Genomic DNA, 19,291 nt, shown 5'->3' with positions numbered 1-19,291 from the left:
CACAGAATCACAGAATTGTAGGGGTTGGAAGGGACCTCTAGAGATCATTGAGTCCAACCCCCCTGCCAAAGCAGGCTCCCTACACCACATCTCACAGGTAGGCATCCAGACGGGACTTGAATATCTCCAGAGAAGGAGACTCCACCACCTCCCTGGGCAGCCTGTTCCAGTGCTCAATACTCTGTCATTCATAAATGGCAGTTTAGTTACTTATCATATGAGAAAGAACTGCTCAACAGATGCTTCACTGAGAAAACAAGTAAACTGCACACCCATCACAGAAGCTGTAGTAAGCCGATACGTTTAGGGATACCAGCCCCATGATAAGCTCTTAGACACAATACTTGACAGGTAGTGGTTGATGGCATGACAGGGAGACCTGAGTTCAGTGTCAGGTGGGTCAGATCTCTCAAGGGCTTGGGCTGTCCCCAGAGACACTGCAATAGTTTGGTTCTCAGTGTGATCCCACAAGTGAGTACTTCAACAGAGTAATTTGCAGAGCCTGAAAGCCAGTAAGGAGGAGCTGAACTGGATCCAGGGGAGGTACAAGGAGAGAGTGTCCTCTGTTATATTACGGTCTGGATGAGACCTTTTCAATGCAGAGGGTCCCTGCAGCAAAGTTCTGTTTGCTAAAATTTAGATCTTGTTCCATACACGTTAAAATACACGTGTGTGCTTCTGTGGAAGCATGCGTTTTGAATTTCAGTTCCCCAGCTGAGATCTCTACATAGATTTGGCATCAAAGCCCAAACCACAGTAGGACTTACTTGATTTCAGGGAGTCTTATCCTTTTGTCATGAGATGGAGGGGTTCTGTTTAATCTTGGGTTGTTCTGGTTGCTGAGCTTCAAGGACTGTTGGTTAGGCATATATTTTCTTAAATGAGAAAATCTAGCAATGCTCTTCGTTCATAGCCAGAAGACAAACCAAGGCAAAGAAGTACCCGATGGCTGTTTTTATATCTGTATTTTGCATTTATTGTGTGGAAGTCATGGGCGTATGCCATAAAAACAACGTGAACAACTTGAGGGGTTTACTCATCAGGAGTTAAATATCTGGATTTTGGGTGTCCTTAACAAAAAAAGAGATGCAGTTCTTGCTTTGCTTTGTCTCCTTGACTTTCTGGATTTTTTTGTTTGGAAGTTGCCACGCAGTAAAATTTGCTGATTGTTTTTTTTCCCCCATGAATCCCAGTGATTTACAGGTTTTTTAATGAAGCTTTCTCTGTGGAATTCCCTTTGAGCCGCTTAGGTATGTAGTTCAGTAACAGCACTGTGAATGTTTTGAACTTTAAGGTCTCTGTGTTGGTTCTGTTTACTCTCCTGGAAACCAAGTATAGATTAAACTTAGCAGGGGAGCATTCCTGCTGAACTCGTTTTGCTCCCCAGACACAGCATAGTATGTACTTTCCTTTCCTCCACTTTGCCTTGCATCAGTAGGATCTTTCTGCACATGGGGCAGATGCTGGCCTAAGAGCCCTTCTCTGCAAGAGGTATCATCCTTGTGGGATTTCCAGATGGAACTTTGCAGTACAGGAAGCGTGAGGCTTGAGTGGTGCTCAAAAGAGTGTAGCAAAAAGGCAAATGGAAGTGAAAGTGACTGCCCTTTTCAGCAGGTAAACCCGTGATCTTGTATCTGCTGTGAGGATTTGGGTTTTTTTTTTTAAACAGAATTATCTCTTTTTAGGTAGGCCAGCGTGGCTGCTGTGACACTGCTCACTGGATGGCAGAGAAGAGGCCCTGGCACAAAACAAAAAGATAAGTGAAGGACAAGAAGGAGAACTAGGAATTCTGCCCCTGACCACATTTACATGTTGAAAAATGATCTCTTCAGGACGTGCTGTGATGCTGACATGATTCAAGTGCTAGCAGCTAACTGCATGGAAGAATAATGTCAGAAACACTGGGCTGCAGTTGCAGTATTTCCAGGTGAGATTGAGTCCAGCAGCAGCATCAGAGCAGGAGTTCTGTGACAGCGCTGATGGAAGTGAGCAAAGACAGAAAGTAAGCAGCCAGGGGACTCCCTGGCTTCCTGCATAAAAGCACCCAGCAGAGAGGTGGAATATATCGAAGCAGGCTGAACCCTGCCTGCTCTGGGGCACAGCCTCATGGAGACTGGAGTTTGGCAGCCACTGAGCCCAGGGCATGACTTTGGGTGCAGCACGATTTTATTTGGAGCTCTGTACTCTGTTTCCCAGCGTCATATTTCTCAGCAGTGTGCAGGCTGGAACTGAATGTATTTGTTCTGGGTTTGTGCACCAATGGACCTTCAGATCAGGTTGCAGATACATGATCACCATGCATGGGAGGCAGGAAATAGTGGTTTACTGTTTGAAGCAGAAGTCAAAGACCTCATGCTCAGAGAAAGGGAAAGAAAAAGGGAGCTTAAGGTGGTGCAGGGTTATGTTTAAACATGGGTGAAGTTCTGTGTCTTGGCAGAGATTGTGTGTGTTTGAAAACAGATTCTAAGCAGAGAAATGCCAGTGGTTCCTGTGCTCTGCGATACAGAGAAATGCACTACCTGCTCTGGGATGCACATGCCAGAACTCACCTGTGCCCTAAAATTTTTATGGGGATAAAAAGCTATAAATATTTACAAAAGAAAATCTCTCCAGGCTACCCAAACCCACACTGCTACATCTCACTGGAGGAGTACATGTGGAGAGAGAAGTCTGCTCTGCTGGGCTGCAGACACCCCCCCATTCCCTCCCTGGGAAGTGTGGTGAGCTGTTCCATGCTGTACCGATCTTTGCCACAGCGCTCCACTTTGGAAAAATAAGCAGGTAATTTAAAACCAGCTGATTGATTCTGAACAATGAGAAGACACCTCAGCAGCTTTCCCAGCTCCTCCACGCAATGGAGATGGTATTTCTGTATTTCATGATCTCCATTCATCTCAGTACTGCCAGTAGCTTAAGCACAGGGAGGGGATGAACCAACCTCAGTGCTGGCTCAGCCTCCTGTGCACTACTTGGTGGCAGGTACTATGGACCAGTATTTGGGTAGGATCCAAGCGGCTACGATTGTCAGAATAAGTAGTAACGGCCTTAAAACAACCACGGAGATGCAGAACTCATCACAGGCAGGTCTGTCCCAGGCTGGGTGCCACCTGGAGTCACCTGGAGGCAAAACAGATCAATTATTTCAAGCATAACTGCACTGGGGGCAACAAACTGAAGCATTAATATATGTGGTACTTACTAATGACTTTGTCACGCTCAGTGTTTCCTGGAGAGGCAAAAGAAGTGAATGTAAGCAACAGGCTTTGACTTTAATAATAATATGAGTTTTAAAAAAGGAGAACTAGCTCACAAAGGGCTGACAAGAAATACAGCTGTGTTTCTTTCCAGGAAGAACCAAGGACCTGTAGGCTTCCAGAGAGTGATTCTGGGTGTTTTGCTGCAGAGAGCTCAACTGCATCTTGCTGAGTGCCTCTGCCACTGGCTGGCATGGAGAGGACTTATCCCTCAGGTACAATTGACTCCATCACTATTTTTTTTTGCCCAGCTCTCATGTTTAAGATCCACTTGTCTAGCTGAAATCCAACAACCCCATCAGTCAGGGATCCCCTCTCATTCCTAGATGCTGGTATTTAAAACCTTTATTATCCTTGGGCATCACTGCTCTCTTGGTTCCTCGCTTCATTTTTTTCAGACAGTATTTGGGAATAGGAGATGCTGTGCTTCCTGCCAGTGTCATCTTGTGTGCTCCCTCTATTTCTACATGTGCTTGTGGGGGAGGGTGGGTTGTCTACTTACGACACAGGTTGTCAGTGCACTGCTCGCCATTGCATTTGCTGCACGCTGCTCCCATCTCGTATGGGTGCCGTCTGTAATTCCCACTGTGAAGGAAAGTAACATCACTTTGAAGCTGCCCTTATGAGGGGATGGCAATCCCTGCTGCTTATTTGCCTTTGCTTGGGATGTTCTCCACTTGTATTGACAGTGAACTGTATCCTGGTTAGCTCTGCCTGACTGCCCTGCTCCCACCTAACCCAAGAGGTGCCCAGGCTGCTCCCTGAAGATTGTTGCAGGCACTAAACACCCACAGTAAGGGCTTTGTGCTCCATGCTCCCTGTGACCTCAAGAGCAGAGCTGCTCAGGGCCTCAACCAGGACCAAGAACGCATCCTGCCCTCATAAGCTGGAACCAAGGTTCAGCAAGCACCTCCAGAGCCTCTGGGTCTCTCTGTACCTCATCACATGCCCAAACTCTCATGCTTAAGCTCAGCCTATAGCTACAAGCACTGCACACTTCACTATTTATTCAAACCTTTGACCAAAGAGACTTAATTCTGCAGACAAATGTCTAAATATTTTCATACCTCCAGTCTGTGCCTTGGCAACCATCTGGGGCCACCATGGCACTGAGGAACAAGGGAATAGTTTTCAAATGCTCACTCAGGTATTCTTATTTCAGTGTATTATACTTTACCCTTTCTACCAGCACCACTGCTTTTTGGCTACAATATAAATCTCCCATTTACTCAAACTAGGGTAAATGCTTGGGTAGATGTATGTACATTTTTCTGTTTTGATGACTATTTCTATCCATAAACACAAGAAAAAAAATGGCCTGATCCTATCAAATTAAACTGTGGGAGGGAAGAAGGGGCAGGATCCAAATCCTTTAAAATATTTGTAATGGAAACCTTACGCTGGCCCATAGTTGCAGACGAAATGTGCTGCGTTCCTTCCTGAGAAGTATGACACTGTAGGACAGAAGTGAACAGCACAGCCAACCTTGTAGCTTTGAGCCCAAACGACCTGGAAAGACAGACACAAACATTGGTGGCTGAATAATTGGTTTAACAACTACAGTTGATGAAATTTGTCTCCTTTCCTTTGTGGTAACTATCATGGCTGTGCTTTTTCTACTGGAGGATATCAAATCTGTGAGGACAAGGCTGTTTGCTGTCTTGGAGCTTCTACAAAGGCTTACTGCACAGGCAAATGACCAAAAGACAGAGGGCTACAAGAGCAAAAGGGAGAAGTAGCACATCCAGGTTGCAATCCTGCCTTCTATAATCATAAGCATGACTAACATAGCAGAGACAAGGGCATCACATCTTCTTATGACTCTTTGTGTAGCGTAAATTATCCAATTCAACTCAGTACTGCATACCCTATTTCCCCTTCCAAAGGGAAGCCTGCCCCTTGTTTGCCAGGTCCATGAAAAGGATATGTTCCTCAAGTTCCTGAGGGTGTTCTATGTCAGAATTGCAAGTCTAGTTCATGAAACCATAGAATCACAGGCCCATTAAGGTTGGAAAGGACCTCTAAGGTCATCTAGTCCAACCATCCACTAGTCTGAGTCCCATTCTCCATAAGACTTGTGCTCCAGATCCCTCACCAACTTTGTTGCCCTTCTCTGGACACCAGGTTCCACTTCCTTGAGACGTTCCTTCTAGTGAGAGGCCCAAAACACAGTACTCGGGGTGCAGCCTCAGCAGTGCTGAGTACAACTAAACTTGACAGAGCTGGAGAGGTGCAGTGCCTTACCTGTGTGTAATGGCCACATACTTTTCTACAGCTATTGTCGTTATATTCATAGTTTGTGACCTCGTTGTACCAAGAAGTGATGGCGTTTTGCACAGAAAACATAGAAAGTGAGCCAGTCCAGAGATTTTCTCCAACAGGGGTAAATCTGGGGTGAGCCTGCCCTGGCTCTTGAAGGTATATGTTATGTCTGAACTCGCATCTCTTTGCCCAACCTCTCGCAGTCTTTGCCAAGTCTGGGTCCCAACTCTGAAAAATAAAGTAAAAATGACTTGGTTACCTATCTTAGCAATGTCATAGTGCTGAACAGATTTTGGAGTAGTTGGGTGTATATTCTGCAAGTTCATTTGTTTTTTGCTTCTGCTGAGACTTAGAGTGCTTTATGGTAGACTGACTTGTAGAAAGCCCGGAAGGGAAGAGTTGTGCTTTCTGTCCCAGTCTGGCTGAAGTCTCATGCAGCTTCACAGATTAGGGCTGCTGCTTGCCGGTCAAGTCACAAACATGTTGGGATTTTTAAACAGTCAACCCAAATAATTTTGTGGTTTCAAATGTTAGCACTGAATTCATATTAGTGGAATCACTTGTGATTCAGTCCAACAGAGGGCTGTTATTTAAGCCATTGTGTTATATGGATGTCTTTTGTTTGCACTGGAGGTATTGTCAGATTCCTGTGGGTTTTCTTGTGTACACAATCTGATTGAGCAAACAGTGTTGTACCTGCTAGAAAATGCAGGTCCAGGAGCTCTGCTTAAGCATTGCATCATGAAAATTAAGGTGTTCAGTACCACTGGAGAATTTTGGATTGGTCTTTTGTATAAAGAAATAAGACTTCCTTATTTATCCTTCTGTGTATGGATTAAAATCGCTTGGTTGCCTCTACAAACAATGGGGTCACCAGAGAAACTGTTCTGATCCGATCGTTACTCATGACTGAGGAAGAAGATTTGGATGTTGCTGAATTTCATGCCCATGTTTTAGATGATATAGCTTTTTTGTACGGAAGATGTCTAAAACAGTTATTATTATTGTTTTTAATTTTATGCTATGAATAAGTAAGGAGAAATTGCAAGGTGATATCAAAATACATCTACAAAGATTAGAAAATATTTTGTAACCACTGTCTAACAGTTCTCCCTGTGCCAAGCATTTGGGAGAAGTGCTGTCCTACAAAACTAAAACATAAATAATAAGCCTGGGAACTCAGTAGATGGAATAATTAAGGTAAATTTGGGAGCAAACGGCCTTAATGCAACTGAAGATCTGACGTTTGCTTAGATACGATGAACAAAATCTGTCTTTGTTCAGGCATTATCTCCCAGTCCCAGCATTGCTGCAAACTGAGACAGAGGCTGCAGTTTACATATTGGTAATACTGTGAGGTCGCAAGCAGAAGACCATGACAAAAGCTTTGTGACAGTGATTGACAGGTTAGTCCTCCACTGTCCCATTTTTCAGACTCTGCTTGAGAGTTCGCAACCCTCTTTTCTTCTTCATCCTGCACTAGTATTAATAATAACAGCTGTATTACAAATGTAGCTGGTTACGCTTTGTCACTTGTGCTTAAAGGAGTTTCTGTCTTGTATTTTCTTTTAAAAATACTTTTTTTCCCCCCAAAATATGGCAATGCCCTGAGTTCATACCCTTCATTTTTACGCACCCAGATGGACAGTTATCGGCAGGAAACATAAGTGTCATGAGAAATAAAACAGTTTTCTTGTTTTCCTCATTTTTGCAGTGCTAAGGTCAACTATAACAATGAACATATATGCTCTTTTCAATTCCAACACTTCTACTTTTCTCATTGACTTTATATTGTGTTTTACTGCTTTCTGCACAACAAATTCTTCCTGGGAGAGGTCACACCCAACACTAGTTTCTTTGCAGCGCATTAAAAGAAAGCTGCCATTATTTTAGTTCTTCTCTTCTCTGTGGTGACCTTTGTTTGCTTTTTTCCCCCCTTTCTTTTCCTGGTTCCAGATCTTCAACTTTTCAAAAGAAAAATCAAGCACAAAATCAGTGAAATTTTCAGAGGCTGGATGCTGCTCATAGCAAGATTTTTTTAGTGCAGAGCTAGCAAAGCTCTTTAGAAAAAGTCTGAGAAAAAGTCTGGAGCAACATGCAGTGGAGGTTTGGGATCCTAATGCCCCACTAAAACTACTTCCCAGGGCTGGGGTACTTCTGAATCACAACAGATTGCATGATGGCTGCAGCCACAGATAGGCACACGGCGAAGGACCAGTGCTATCACTGCAGCAGCACTTGGTGTGTTTGTTTTGACTTCCTTTGCAGCCCAGCACCTAGGAGCTGCAGCTAACAGCTCTCTGTTGGCTCAGGTTGCTGAGAGCGCCTTGCAAAGAAAGCTAAAAGAAAGCTCTCTAAAGCCATTTGGCAATGTTTTCTGCACTTGCTAACTCGAGTATGAAAGGTTGTGCTGAGGTCTGCACATAAATCACACCCCAGGCTGCTAAACTATGATGCCTTGTAATGAGTAGCCTTTTCACAGCACTTTTCACAGTGCCAGGCTTAGGTTTGAAATTCTGAGTTTCGAATGAAACAACTAAGACAAGCGAAGCTACACACACATCTGATTGTATAACAGCATCCAACAATCAGAGCCTTATCTTCTGCTTTAAAGAGGAACCACATCTATGACCCCAGGAGTTGGTTTCTTTTTCATGGCTGTTTTTTTTTTTTCACTTGATTAGAAATATCATCTTTAACAACTGTAAACACTACACTTGCACGTAAGCTGTGAAGATCCCCTTACCATGTACAGCATGTTGCTGGCTGGGGGCTTCACTCCAGACCGTAATCTGTTGTGCGTTCTCACACATTCCTCAATAAACTCTGCATCTCCAATATCAGGCAACGTCTCCGGTTGATAGGAGCCAGAAAGAAGGCAGAAATGCAATAAAGCCAGCACACAAGGGAAAAATCTGCTTATCATGTTATTTAGCCTCCGATCTTCCAGCTTGTAGAGCAGATCACTTCAGCTGTGTAAGGTGGCTTTAGCTCCCCTTGCAGCTTGTAGGCTTGTGGTACTTGGAAGGTTTGTGGGCTGGACTTGCCTTCGCCGTGGTAATTGACTGCAGCACATGACACAGGAAATGAGTCATATTACAAGAGCGTTGCTATGAGAATAAGGAAATTAAGCTACAATTTCACATCAAAGCCACAGAATCTTTTTTCTTTCTGTTTTCTTTCACTGCAGTGGGCAAACTCTTTGTCTCCTAGTCCTAGCGCTTCTTTGCTTTTGTAACCTGCCATCCATAGCAATCACAGTGGGTTACAAGAAAGCGTTGGATAATGTTTGTGCTTTTCAAAAAACCAGCACTGCTGTTAAAGCTGCTACCCTGAGACAAAAAGCAATGAGACAATTGATTTGAACTAAATCTTTTACAATAGTATGAGCAATCACTTTGGCTGTACTTATTGGCTGAGAAGTGTGGCTTAAATGTACAGTGCATATTGATGGGTTTCTTCTGTGATCAGTCAACTGTGGTGTTTGTTGCTCCCAATCTTTCCTCCCAAGCCTTAGCAATTCGTGAGTCACTCCCTGTGACCCATGCTTGCAGCAGAGCTGTGTTCCATGGAGGTTGGTGTGGAACGATAATCCCCCCGCCAAGCTCAGGATCCTTTCTGAGACCCAACTTGGACATCTTCATGGGAATGAAGTTGGATTTCTTCCCACTCCATGTTTCATCTTAGGAATTTGCAACTTTAGAATACTTAGTCACAGTTGCCACTTCTGTGCATGCAATGCCATAAACGTTGGGCTTGGTTATAACAGGTTATGCTGTGGGCCTACAGAAGCAGCCTGTTCCTTGTCTACTCTGGATTTCATTACTGAGCACAGTGTTACACAATGTCACATATCCTTTGGCCAGTTCAGGTCAGCTATCCTGTCTGCTAAATGCAAACAATAATAAATGCATGCATTTATATTCTCTAACTCTTTATTTAAAGCCTTTAACTTAAATCTTTACTTATCTCATGGTATGAAAGATGGCAGCAGACAAGAACTGACAGTGGTGAAGTTAAATATGTATTTTTTTATATGGTGACATTTTGACAAAAGCCTGAATGTTTGGGTCTCATTTTTCTTTGTGTGATGCCACATTCCTTATGAGCTACATCATGGCTCAGAATTTGAGATACTGCATTCACAAAACATTGGGTCTATGATAAAGGAGAAGAAACATTAATAGCAGTTATGCATGCTAATTTCAGCCAGTATTTCTTAACATGAAGCATGGCTTTCAGACAGGGTTTGTTTTGTTTTAATAACAGAGTTATGTAGGAACAATAGGTGGTAGAGGCCAAAAGTGTATAAAAACAAACTGAAGCCATCAGTGATTCAGTCTTTCTGGATGAGGCTGAGATCTTAATTTCTGAACCAGAACCCGATCATTCTCCCACACCTGGCTTTCCTCCCCACATCTCCCTTCCTCTCTCTGCCAGCTCAGGGCAGATGTTACCTATTCTGCAAGTCAGGTTTTGTCACCTTCATATGTCCTAATATTAGGTTTCCTCCACTGGCACTCAATTTTAAGCCTTGCCTGTCAATCTTCCCCTGTATCTTTTGAACTACAGAAGATAAAGATTAGCTCTGAGAAGAATGGAATGGTACAACTGACAACAGAGTAACTTAAGTGGAGGCTAAGACATATAGGCTTAGTAAAGGCCAAACTTTATTCTTTCTCTTCTTGAAAAGTAATACGTAGTTAAATCTCCACTACTGAGGAAAAAATGATGTTTGGAATAATCAAAATTTAATGAAAATGAGTTATTGCTTCTTTGGGATCCAGAGTTAAGTTCAGCTTAAGAGGTAAAGGAGCACATGGACGATGCTCTCAGACATAGCATTTGATCATAGAATCATGGAATCACAAGGTTGGAAAGAACCTACAAGATCATCTACTCCAACCATCCTCCCATTACCGCTGCTACCACAAGCCACTAAACCAGATCTTGTAGCTCCTCATCCAGACACCTCTTGAACACTGCCAAGGATGGCAACTCCACCACCTCCCTGGGCAGCCATTCCAGTGCCTGACCACTCTGAGAGAAGTTTTTCCTTATGTCTAATCTAAACCTCCTCTGGTACAACTTGCAGCCATTTCCTCGGGTCCTGTTTGCTTCCTGGCAGAAGAGGCCAAACCCCTCCTCATCACAACCTCCCTTCAGGAAGTTGTAGAGTGCAATGAGGTCTCCCCTGAGCCTCCTCTTCTCCAGTCTAAACAATCCCAGCTCCCTGAGCCGCTCCTCATAAGACTTGTGCTCCAGACCCCTCACCAGTTTTGTTGCCCTTCTCTGGACATGTTCCAGGGCCTTGATGTCTTTCCTGTAGTGAGGAGCCAAAACGTGAACACAATACTCGAGGTGTGGCCTCACCAGAGCTGAGTACAGGGGGAGGATTACTAACCTGCTCCTGCTGGCCACACTATTTCTAATGCAGGCGAGGATGGCATTGGCCCTCTTGGTCACCTGGGCACACTGTCAGCTTATGTTCAGCTGAATATCAACCAACACCCCCAGATCCCTTTCCTCTTTCACATTCATCCAGCCACTCTGCCCCAAGCCTATAGCACTGTATGGGGTTGTTGTGGCCAAAGTGCAGGAACTGGCACTACATCTTGTTGAACCTCATCCCATTCACCTCAGGCCTCCCTCCCCTCAGGCAGATCAAAAACACCTCCCAACTTGGTGTCATCGGCAAACTTACCAAGGGTACGCTCAATCCCCTCATCCAGATTATCAATGAAGATATTAAACAAGATGGACCCCAGTACCAACCCCTGGGGTACACCACTTGTAACAGGTCAACAGCTGGACTTAACTCCATTAACCACTATTTGTTGGAAACAGCCCTCTAGTCAGTTCCTTACTCAAAGAAGTGTATACCTGTCCAGGCTATAGGCAGCCAGTTTCCCCAGAATACTGTGAGAGACTGTGTCAAAGGCTTTGCTGAAGTCTACCTAGATTACATAAACAGCCATTCTCACGTCTACTAGTCTGGTCACCCAGTTGCAGAAGGAGATAAGGTTGGTCAAACATGACCAATCATGAACCCCTGCTGTCTGGGCCTGATCCCCTGGATGCCATGCATGTGCTGTGTTATCTCACTCAAGATGATTTGCTCCGTAACTTTCCCTGGTACCATAGTCAGGCTGACAGGTCTGTAGTTCTCCTTACAGCCCTTCTTGTAGATGAACACTGTAGATCACACTGGCAAGCCTCCCATCTTCTGGGACCTCTCCAGATAGCAAGGAACATTTGGTCCTCACCACTTGACCCACCTCCCACAGCTGCAGCACCCTACGGACAGTGTGAGCTGTGCTCACTCACTGAACCTCCCCATTCGCAGTAGGCAGTGACAATGGTTACTCACCTGGTGTGCACTGTGCTCCCCGAGGCTATTTAAAGCTTATCACCAGGTGCCAACATCAAGGGCAGGTGATGACACGTTCATAGGGTGTTTAAACTGTATGGCTAATGTGCCAGCTCCAACCCTGCTCATGCAGCAGCCCGCCCACAAGCTGCCAGCCCCCCAGCACAAGTGCAGCACTGTTGCTGGCTTCAAAAAACCCTTAAAAAGACATTTTTGTTGCCCTTTTTGCACTTGAGATCCCCTGATTTTTAGGTGGTCCAGTATGGAGCTGGAAGTTGGACTCAATAATCACTGGGGTCCATTCCAACTTGGAACACTCTTTGATTCTATGATTCAGATGTATCCTTGTGATGCTCCAGGTTTCCAGAAGGCTTATTAGCATAAACAGCAGTACACTGCCTACATGGTCCTTCCAGCAAACTACCCCCGAGTCTCTTACAGATGCTGAAGCCATGCTAATAAATTACAGCAACTCCATGCACAGCCATTGAAATCTTGCCCTGAATGCAGAAGCATTTTGTACTGGATAAACACCACAAAGGTATAGCAAGAATGACTGTTTTTTATCAAACATGCAGTTCTCTAATGGAATTGTAGAATCACTATCAGTATCTTAACAATTATTACACATATATAAACATGTGTGGAAACCACCGCTGTGCTAAAAGAACACCTGCAGGACACAGTATCAAAAATAATGGCCTTAAAATCAAGACAGCAACACAGTAGTGGTCACAGTAAGAATGCGGCTGCCCAGCTGGGGGTGTGTGGGCTGGAGGTCGAGGGGCTGGAGGTCGAGGGACTGGAGGCTGTGGGGGACGGGGCTGTGGTGGCTGGGGCTGAGTGTCCCAGTCTGGATACCAGTTGGCATAACCTAAAAAAGAATAAAGAAATGGCTGTTAGAGACTGCCCACCTTAGCCATACTCATAACAAAACAATGAAAAGCGATTGAATACATACGTATCAGTTTCTCACGTTCTGCATTTACTGTGGAGAGATCAGAGAAAAAGACATCGGTGCAACAGTCTTTGGCCTGTAGGAGAATATAGCAAAACTGGTTATAGGATCTAGTCTAGTCCTGTGGTGGGCTACAGACCCACTTTGTAGTTAGTGCACGCTGACTCTCTGCTGTATTTTTACTGATAACTATGACACCACTATTTCTATGCAATCTCCTTATTGAATCACTTCTATCTTACCACAGAGATTGTCTACACACTGGTCGTTTCTGCATTCACTGCATGGTCGTCCTACTTTATAAGGTTTTGTTGGGTAATTCCCCCTGTGGAAGAGAAGAACAGTATTTTGTTTTCTCAGCCTTTGGAAGAGCAATTTAAACACACACTTCCATCGTACTGCTAGAATAATATATCTTGGGAAGCTATTATTGGGCAAAAATACCCTTATCCCCCCCTAAAAAAAAGGATCTTTATCACCTGGAGAAGAGGCGGCTCAAGGAAGACCTCATTGCTCTCTATAACTTCCTGAAGGGAGGTTGTGTAGAACTGGGGGTTGGCCTCTTCTCTCGTGTCATTAGTGATAGGACTAGAGGGAATGGTTTCAAGCTACGGCAGAGGAGATTCAGGCTGGACATTAGAAAGTGTTACTTCTCAGAAAGGGTGGTCAGGCACTGGAATGGACTGCCCAGGGAGGTGTCACCGACCCTGGGGGTGTTCAAGGAAAGACTAGATGTTGTGTTGAGAGACATGGTTTAGTAGGAGCTATTAGTAATAGGTGAATGGTTTGACTGGATGATATTTTAGGTCTTTTCCAACCCTGGTAATTCTATGATTCTATGATTTGAAATTCCATAAGAATCATACCCTCACTGACATGCGGAGGTTTCTTGTGCAGTGCTGAGTACTCAGTCCAAGTATACGTGAATCTGCTTTTAGCTCCTCATTACCCACTTGTCTTTTTAACAAATCTATAAAATATATGTCTAGAAATCACAAAGCATGAGATAAACTTGAGCACCATCTTCCTTTTATACTAGAATCAGAGAATAATTTAGGTTGGAAAAGGCCCCTAAAATCACCAAGTCCAACCATCAACTAACACTACCAGGTTCAGCACCGACCCTTGTCCCTTAGTGCTGTGTCTGCACATCTCTTCAATACCTCCAGGTACGGGGACACCACCACCTCCCTGGTCAGTAATGCCTGACCACCCTTCCTACAAATAAATTCCTCCTAATATGTAATCTAAACCTCCCCTGGCACAACTGTTTTTATCACATCCTATCAACTGTCATCTGAGGAAAGAGACTGACATCCCCCCTCACTGCAACCTTCTTTCAGGTAGTTGTAGAGAACAATGAGGTCTTCTCTCAGTCTCATTTTGTCCAGAAAATGGATGTTATTCCATAGCCCTTGCTGACAGCGTGTGCCCTCTGCCAGGATCTGCTCACCTTAGAGAGGGATTTTCTGCAGCTCAGACTGCCCAGCACTTAATGCTCTAGATGGTCAGGGGAACCACTGATTGGTGGACATAGCTTCATAAATTTTTTATAATGCTCCTGCCATTGGTAACATCTGATATTGTCAGTTAAAGCACATTTAAAAACAAAACCATGAAGCCCCAAATGCCATAACTGACTTACGCTGGCCCATAGTCACAAACAAAATGCGCCACGTTGTTGAATCCTTGAAGATTGTAAATTCTATGGCAGAAGTGAACTGCACAGCCAACTTTGTAACTCGTTGCCCAAACAACCTGGAGGGAAAAATGAAATATGTGATGTACCTGTTCAAGGTCTGTAAAAGCAACCGGAACCAGAATTCACAGTATTGATGAAGGAATGGGTGACTGAATGGAAGGATCTTGTAAAAGTTTAAAACAACCAACACAAGGGCAACACTGACAACCCAAAGTGTGCCTGAGACCAGTGACTGATAGATGGTCTAGCACCTATTGCCTGTTCCCTTGGAAACATGACTTTGACAGGGAGATAATCCCTTCCAACCATAAATGAAACAGCTCAGACAGCCCCATAGATCAGAATTTATTTCCAATATATATTTTTTAAACATAACAAACCACTGGGCACGTAAGACTCACCTGGGTGTAGTGACCACACTTGCCAGTGCAGCGACGGGTGTTGAAATCGTAGTTGCTGACTTCATTAAACCAGTCAGTCAGAGCTAAGCGCACAGAAAAGACGGTGGCGGTGCCAGTCCAGATGTTTTCTCCAATAGGTGTAAAGGTGGGGTGCACCTTCTGTGGTATTTTAAGGTAGATGTTGTGCTCAAACATGCACTTCTTTGCCCACGCTTTGGCAGACTTAGCTAAAGCAGGGTCCCAGGACTGTAGAAAGGAATGAAAATACAGTGTAACCTGAACTGCAGTGACTTAGTTGGATTCGAGTATTCTTAAAGAGAAGATTGCAATGATTTTTTCCCCCTTGCATTCAGCTTCTTGTCATTTCTACTCTCAAGGCAAGAAATTTTCTTCTTTCTCCCACTCTGGATAAGGACCTAGGAGATGTGGTTTAGTGGTTTCCTGTAGGTATGGTAAAGGGAGGACAGTTGGACTAGATGATCTTGTAGGTCCTTTCCAACCTTGTGATTCTATTCTATTCTATTCTATTCTATTCTATTCTATTCTATTCTATTCTATTCTATTCTATTCTATTCTATTCTATTCTATTCTATTCTATTCTATTCTATTCTATTCTATCCTATCCTATCCTATCCTATTCTATTCTATTCTATTCTATTCTATTCTATTCTATTCTATTCTATTCTATTCTATTCTATTCTATTCTATTCTATTCTATTCCTCTCATTGTTCTGCAGAATCTGACTTATTACAATGCTTAGAGCTGGACTGCAGTGTTTAAGCTGCCAAGTCTGCATGGAGACCGGTCTGTGAGACTTGCAGAAAGATTTATGCCACCAGGCAATAAAATGGTAATTAAGAGTAAGTATGGAAAAATAAGTAGGTTAAAAGCAATAAGTGAAGGGATGTGAGCCAAAAAAAAAGGAAAGAAAAAAGAAAAAAGAATTTTAGCTTTGTGTTTATAATGATAGGTTTGGAGCTGACCATTACTACTCATAAATCAATGCTGAGTAATGCTATAAATGACAGAGTTTTAGAATTCCTTGAATTGAACAGTACCTCACTTTAAGAAGGAGACACTGGAACTGGAAGGCGTGCAGAGAATGTAGGGGAGCATGATCATCTACAAATGGAAGGCTTTCACATAAAGCAACATCCTACATGGCTGCTTTCATCTTGTGTTAGGTATGCACACAAGCAGTGATCACTTGTTCTTTCCAATAAAGGTACCAGAGACTATCAAAGGAAGCTAGTAGTTAGCAAAAGCAAATCAGATGCTGGGAGATATCATCACACAGCTTGTAGGTAGACTGCATGGCTCTTTGCTGCAAGTTGTTAGGGATGATAAAAACTTGCAGAGGCTGAAAAAAGTCATGAAAGAGAAGTCCATTGTGAGCTTTCAAACAAAATGTAACTCCTTCAATTCAACAGGTTTCTTTATATTTGTCCTTCTCTTGTTTCCAGCATTGCTGATCTTTGGTCCGAGCAGCTAAATTTGCTCTGGTACTTTTGCATTATCAATTAAATATATATAGATGTAACCGAGTTCCAAGAAATTAAAATCATGAGTAGTTTGATGTTACTATTTTGCTGTGATCTTCCTTACATAAAAGTGACTCCTTACATAAAAGTGACTCCTTACATAGAAATGACTCATAGCATTTATGTGATTATGCATTTAGCTTCCTTTTCAGCTAAGCAGCACTGCCAGAGGGCTCAAAGTAATGACATGAGCTGACTGGGGTTATCTCCCCCGCCTGTCTGCCTTCTCCTTATACACTCCATTGAGCAAGCTAAGACTGATACACAGCCTGTTCTGACATCCATTACGTTTATGGGGAGCTCTGGTTTCCAACCCAGATACTAGCACCCCTGCTCTCCAAGCCTGGTTGCAGCAAATCAAGATGAGGTGTCTATTTGGATGTCCAGGCAAATCTCTTTCTTCAATAGATATTCTAGGTTGGAAGAAACAAGGCAAGAGGCAAGATTTCCAATAAACACTGTGGTGCAGATTGCCTTTTAATACCAAACAGATTTCTTGGAAGAAAACTGGACTAATATGAGGAAGTTTACTGTCTCTCTCTGCAAAAGGTAAACGAAATGCTGAGAAATGAACGTTATATACATTTTATTCCAATTGTCAGCTGTGGCTGGCAATTAGAGCAACAATCTGTTCCTATACAAGAAATTCCCTTCCAATTATTAAGATAGAACAGTACTGTGGAAATGAATTGCTTTCTATTTCCTACAAAGAATGATCATACAGAAATCACTGACAGAAAGGGAATGAAAAGCACAGACTTTCAAACAGATCACAAAAGTCTCCTTACCATACGAAGCATATTGCTGGCTTGAGGATTCACTTTGGATCGGAACTCATTGTGAACTCTCACACAGTCTTCTATGAACTTTGCATCTTCTATGTCAGGCAAGGGATATTGGTCATATGTATGACAGCAAACAAAGAGATTGAGCAAGAACAGCACAGCAGAGAAAACGGTGATTTTCATAATTCTTCAATGCTTTTGTTTTTGTTTTCTATTTAAGTTTTTAAGAGAAGAATTGTTCCTGTGGAGTCAATACTGCTAAGTTCTTCCTCTGTAGTCCTTTGAGTGTTGAAACACTTGAAAGTGTCCGTCAAAGCAACAGGAAGTGAAACTGCTTCCTAAGATGCAGCTCTATCTGACATCACACTGCTGGCTGCCCATGAAACAGGCATCTGCCATGCATATTGCCAAGGGGCAAAGTCAGAGATATAACTCTGTCTTTTCTTTGGGTGTGCTGCATTCAGGTTGACTGCCAAGCCACTCTGTGACAGTAGGTGCTAACCACAGAGGTGCTGCCTAATGAGTTTGTTAAAACTTCTGTCAACTATAAGAATTCTAGCAATGATAAAACACAGACCTGCTGTTCATCTGATTTTCTTACATCATTATTTTGCAGGACCTTTCTTCCATTTCAGAATTATTCTAGGAATAAACAGAATTAGCGAAACTGAACATTAAATTCTAACCTCACTAGAAGGAAAAAATTCCTAAGCAGCAGCAACAGACCTCCTGACCTTCCAGTTTGGTGTGTAGGAAAAGCATGACTTAGAAATCCCAGCCATGAATGCGTGCTGATTCTCCTTCAGCCACCTGTGCTTATCTGATAGGCTGACATTATTGGAAGAGCCTTCTGTGCTCCCGGAAAGAGAGCAGTATGGGATTAGCGCTCCTGGTGTAAAATTCCGAGCCTGATCCCTTCCTGGGGCAGTAGGATGTGTGCTGGTGGCATCTGTATTGTCTCATCAATCCTTCCACAAACTGGTTTATCTTTTTTTTCAAAACTGTGGCCCTCCGACTCCATCACATTTATATCTATCTGTGCTATTAATAGGAGGCATATAGCTATTTCTCTGCATGCACATGTATGGATGTCAAGCGTTACTAATTATCCCCACCCTCCTCTTAGCCCAGTGATGATTTGCTGACTGATTTCATGAAGGTAGGGCCAGCTGCAGAAGGCAGTGGTGTGGTGGACACCTTCTGGGGCTTTGGATCTTCCAGGAGAGAAGGAAACAGGGCCTGCATTTGTCTTTGTTGGCTATATTACATAGACACAAACTGTAAAAACAGAACACAAGTAACATATTAAAACTGCGCCATTGATTTAGCAACCCAGTGATGTAGCAGTTTTATATTTGCGTAGCTGAAAAGTTGTGTGTGGAGACTGAAAACAGTCACTTTTGTGAAGCAGGAAATCTTGGCTTATCCAGCATAGTCCAGGTTGTAAGATGCTTTCCCACAGAGATAACTCTGGCTCCATCTAGTGAGTCCATCCTTAAAATAGAAGTGCAGTCTGCCCACAATCTACAAGTGATGTTTTCACAGAAAGCAAATTAACCACCAGTATTAATAAGCCTTTCTCATAAGCTGGATGAGAATAAAGCATTGTGATTTGGATAACCATGTAGGATTTGTCTGGATGATACAGACGCTCCCTGTCCTTGCATAAATCTCAAGTGAGATTTAACACATTGTGTGAGGCAGGGGCAGGAAACTGTATAGCCCAATTGTTTGGAAGATAATTCCATACTTAGATTCCCCCTTTCCCACTTCGTACCTCCTGCTTTCATTTTAAAATGGCTGGAAACAGAAGGTTTCCAATTATTTTATTTCCTTCTTTTTTCCCTATTGTATCATGTGGTTAGATAAATAAGGATTGGTACGTACTAACAGAAGTCCAAGATGTAAAATTGCACTTAGCTTTCTACTCAAATTATCAGCTTCCCCAGTGAACACTGATACTTGTGCCGGGGAGAGAGAAACCTATTTGACTTCCTTGATTTAGCTTAACAAGAAA

The 19,291-nt window shown here is 43.2% G+C and overlaps 2 protein-coding genes across 2 annotated transcripts; both read right to left on the bottom strand.

The window, feature by feature from the left end:
* Positions 1 to 2,834: 2,834 nt before the first annotated feature.
* Positions 2,835 to 8,550, bottom strand: LOC107310827 (glioma pathogenesis-related protein 1-like). The gene is made up of 6 exons (XM_085537120.1): positions 8,263 to 8,550; positions 5,499 to 5,744; positions 4,654 to 4,763; positions 3,757 to 3,839; positions 3,200 to 3,226; positions 2,835 to 3,117 (listed from the first exon to the last, which is right to left on the bottom strand). The coding sequence occupies exons 1-6, from the start codon at positions 8,440 to 8,442 to the stop codon at positions 2,966 to 2,968; spliced, it is 798 nt and encodes a 265-aa protein (XP_085393246.1). The 5' UTR covers positions 8,443 to 8,550; the 3' UTR covers positions 2,835 to 2,965.
* Positions 8,551 to 12,428: 3,878 nt separating this feature from the next.
* LOC107310823 (glioma pathogenesis-related protein 1-like) lies at positions 12,429 to 17,557 on the bottom strand. Its single transcript, XM_015856823.3, has 6 exons — positions 17,278 to 17,557; positions 14,948 to 15,193; positions 14,490 to 14,602; positions 13,087 to 13,169; positions 12,848 to 12,874; positions 12,429 to 12,760 (listed from the first exon to the last, which is right to left on the bottom strand). Exons 1-6 carry the CDS (start codon positions 17,455 to 17,457, stop codon positions 12,510 to 12,512), a joined length of 900 nt encoding a protein of 299 aa, XP_015712309.2. The 5' UTR covers positions 17,458 to 17,557; the 3' UTR covers positions 12,429 to 12,509.
* Between the last annotated feature and the right edge of the window lie 1,734 nt (positions 17,558 to 19,291).

This window comes from Coturnix japonica, chromosome 1, assembly GCF_054131305.1.
Source record: "Coturnix japonica strain WE chromosome 1, WE-NBRP24, whole genome shotgun sequence".
Lineage (NCBI taxonomy): Eukaryota > Metazoa > Chordata > Aves > Galliformes > Phasianidae > Coturnix > Coturnix japonica.
The sequence above is the reverse complement of the archived record's forward strand: the minus strand, read 5'-3'. Positions and strand labels throughout refer to the sequence as shown.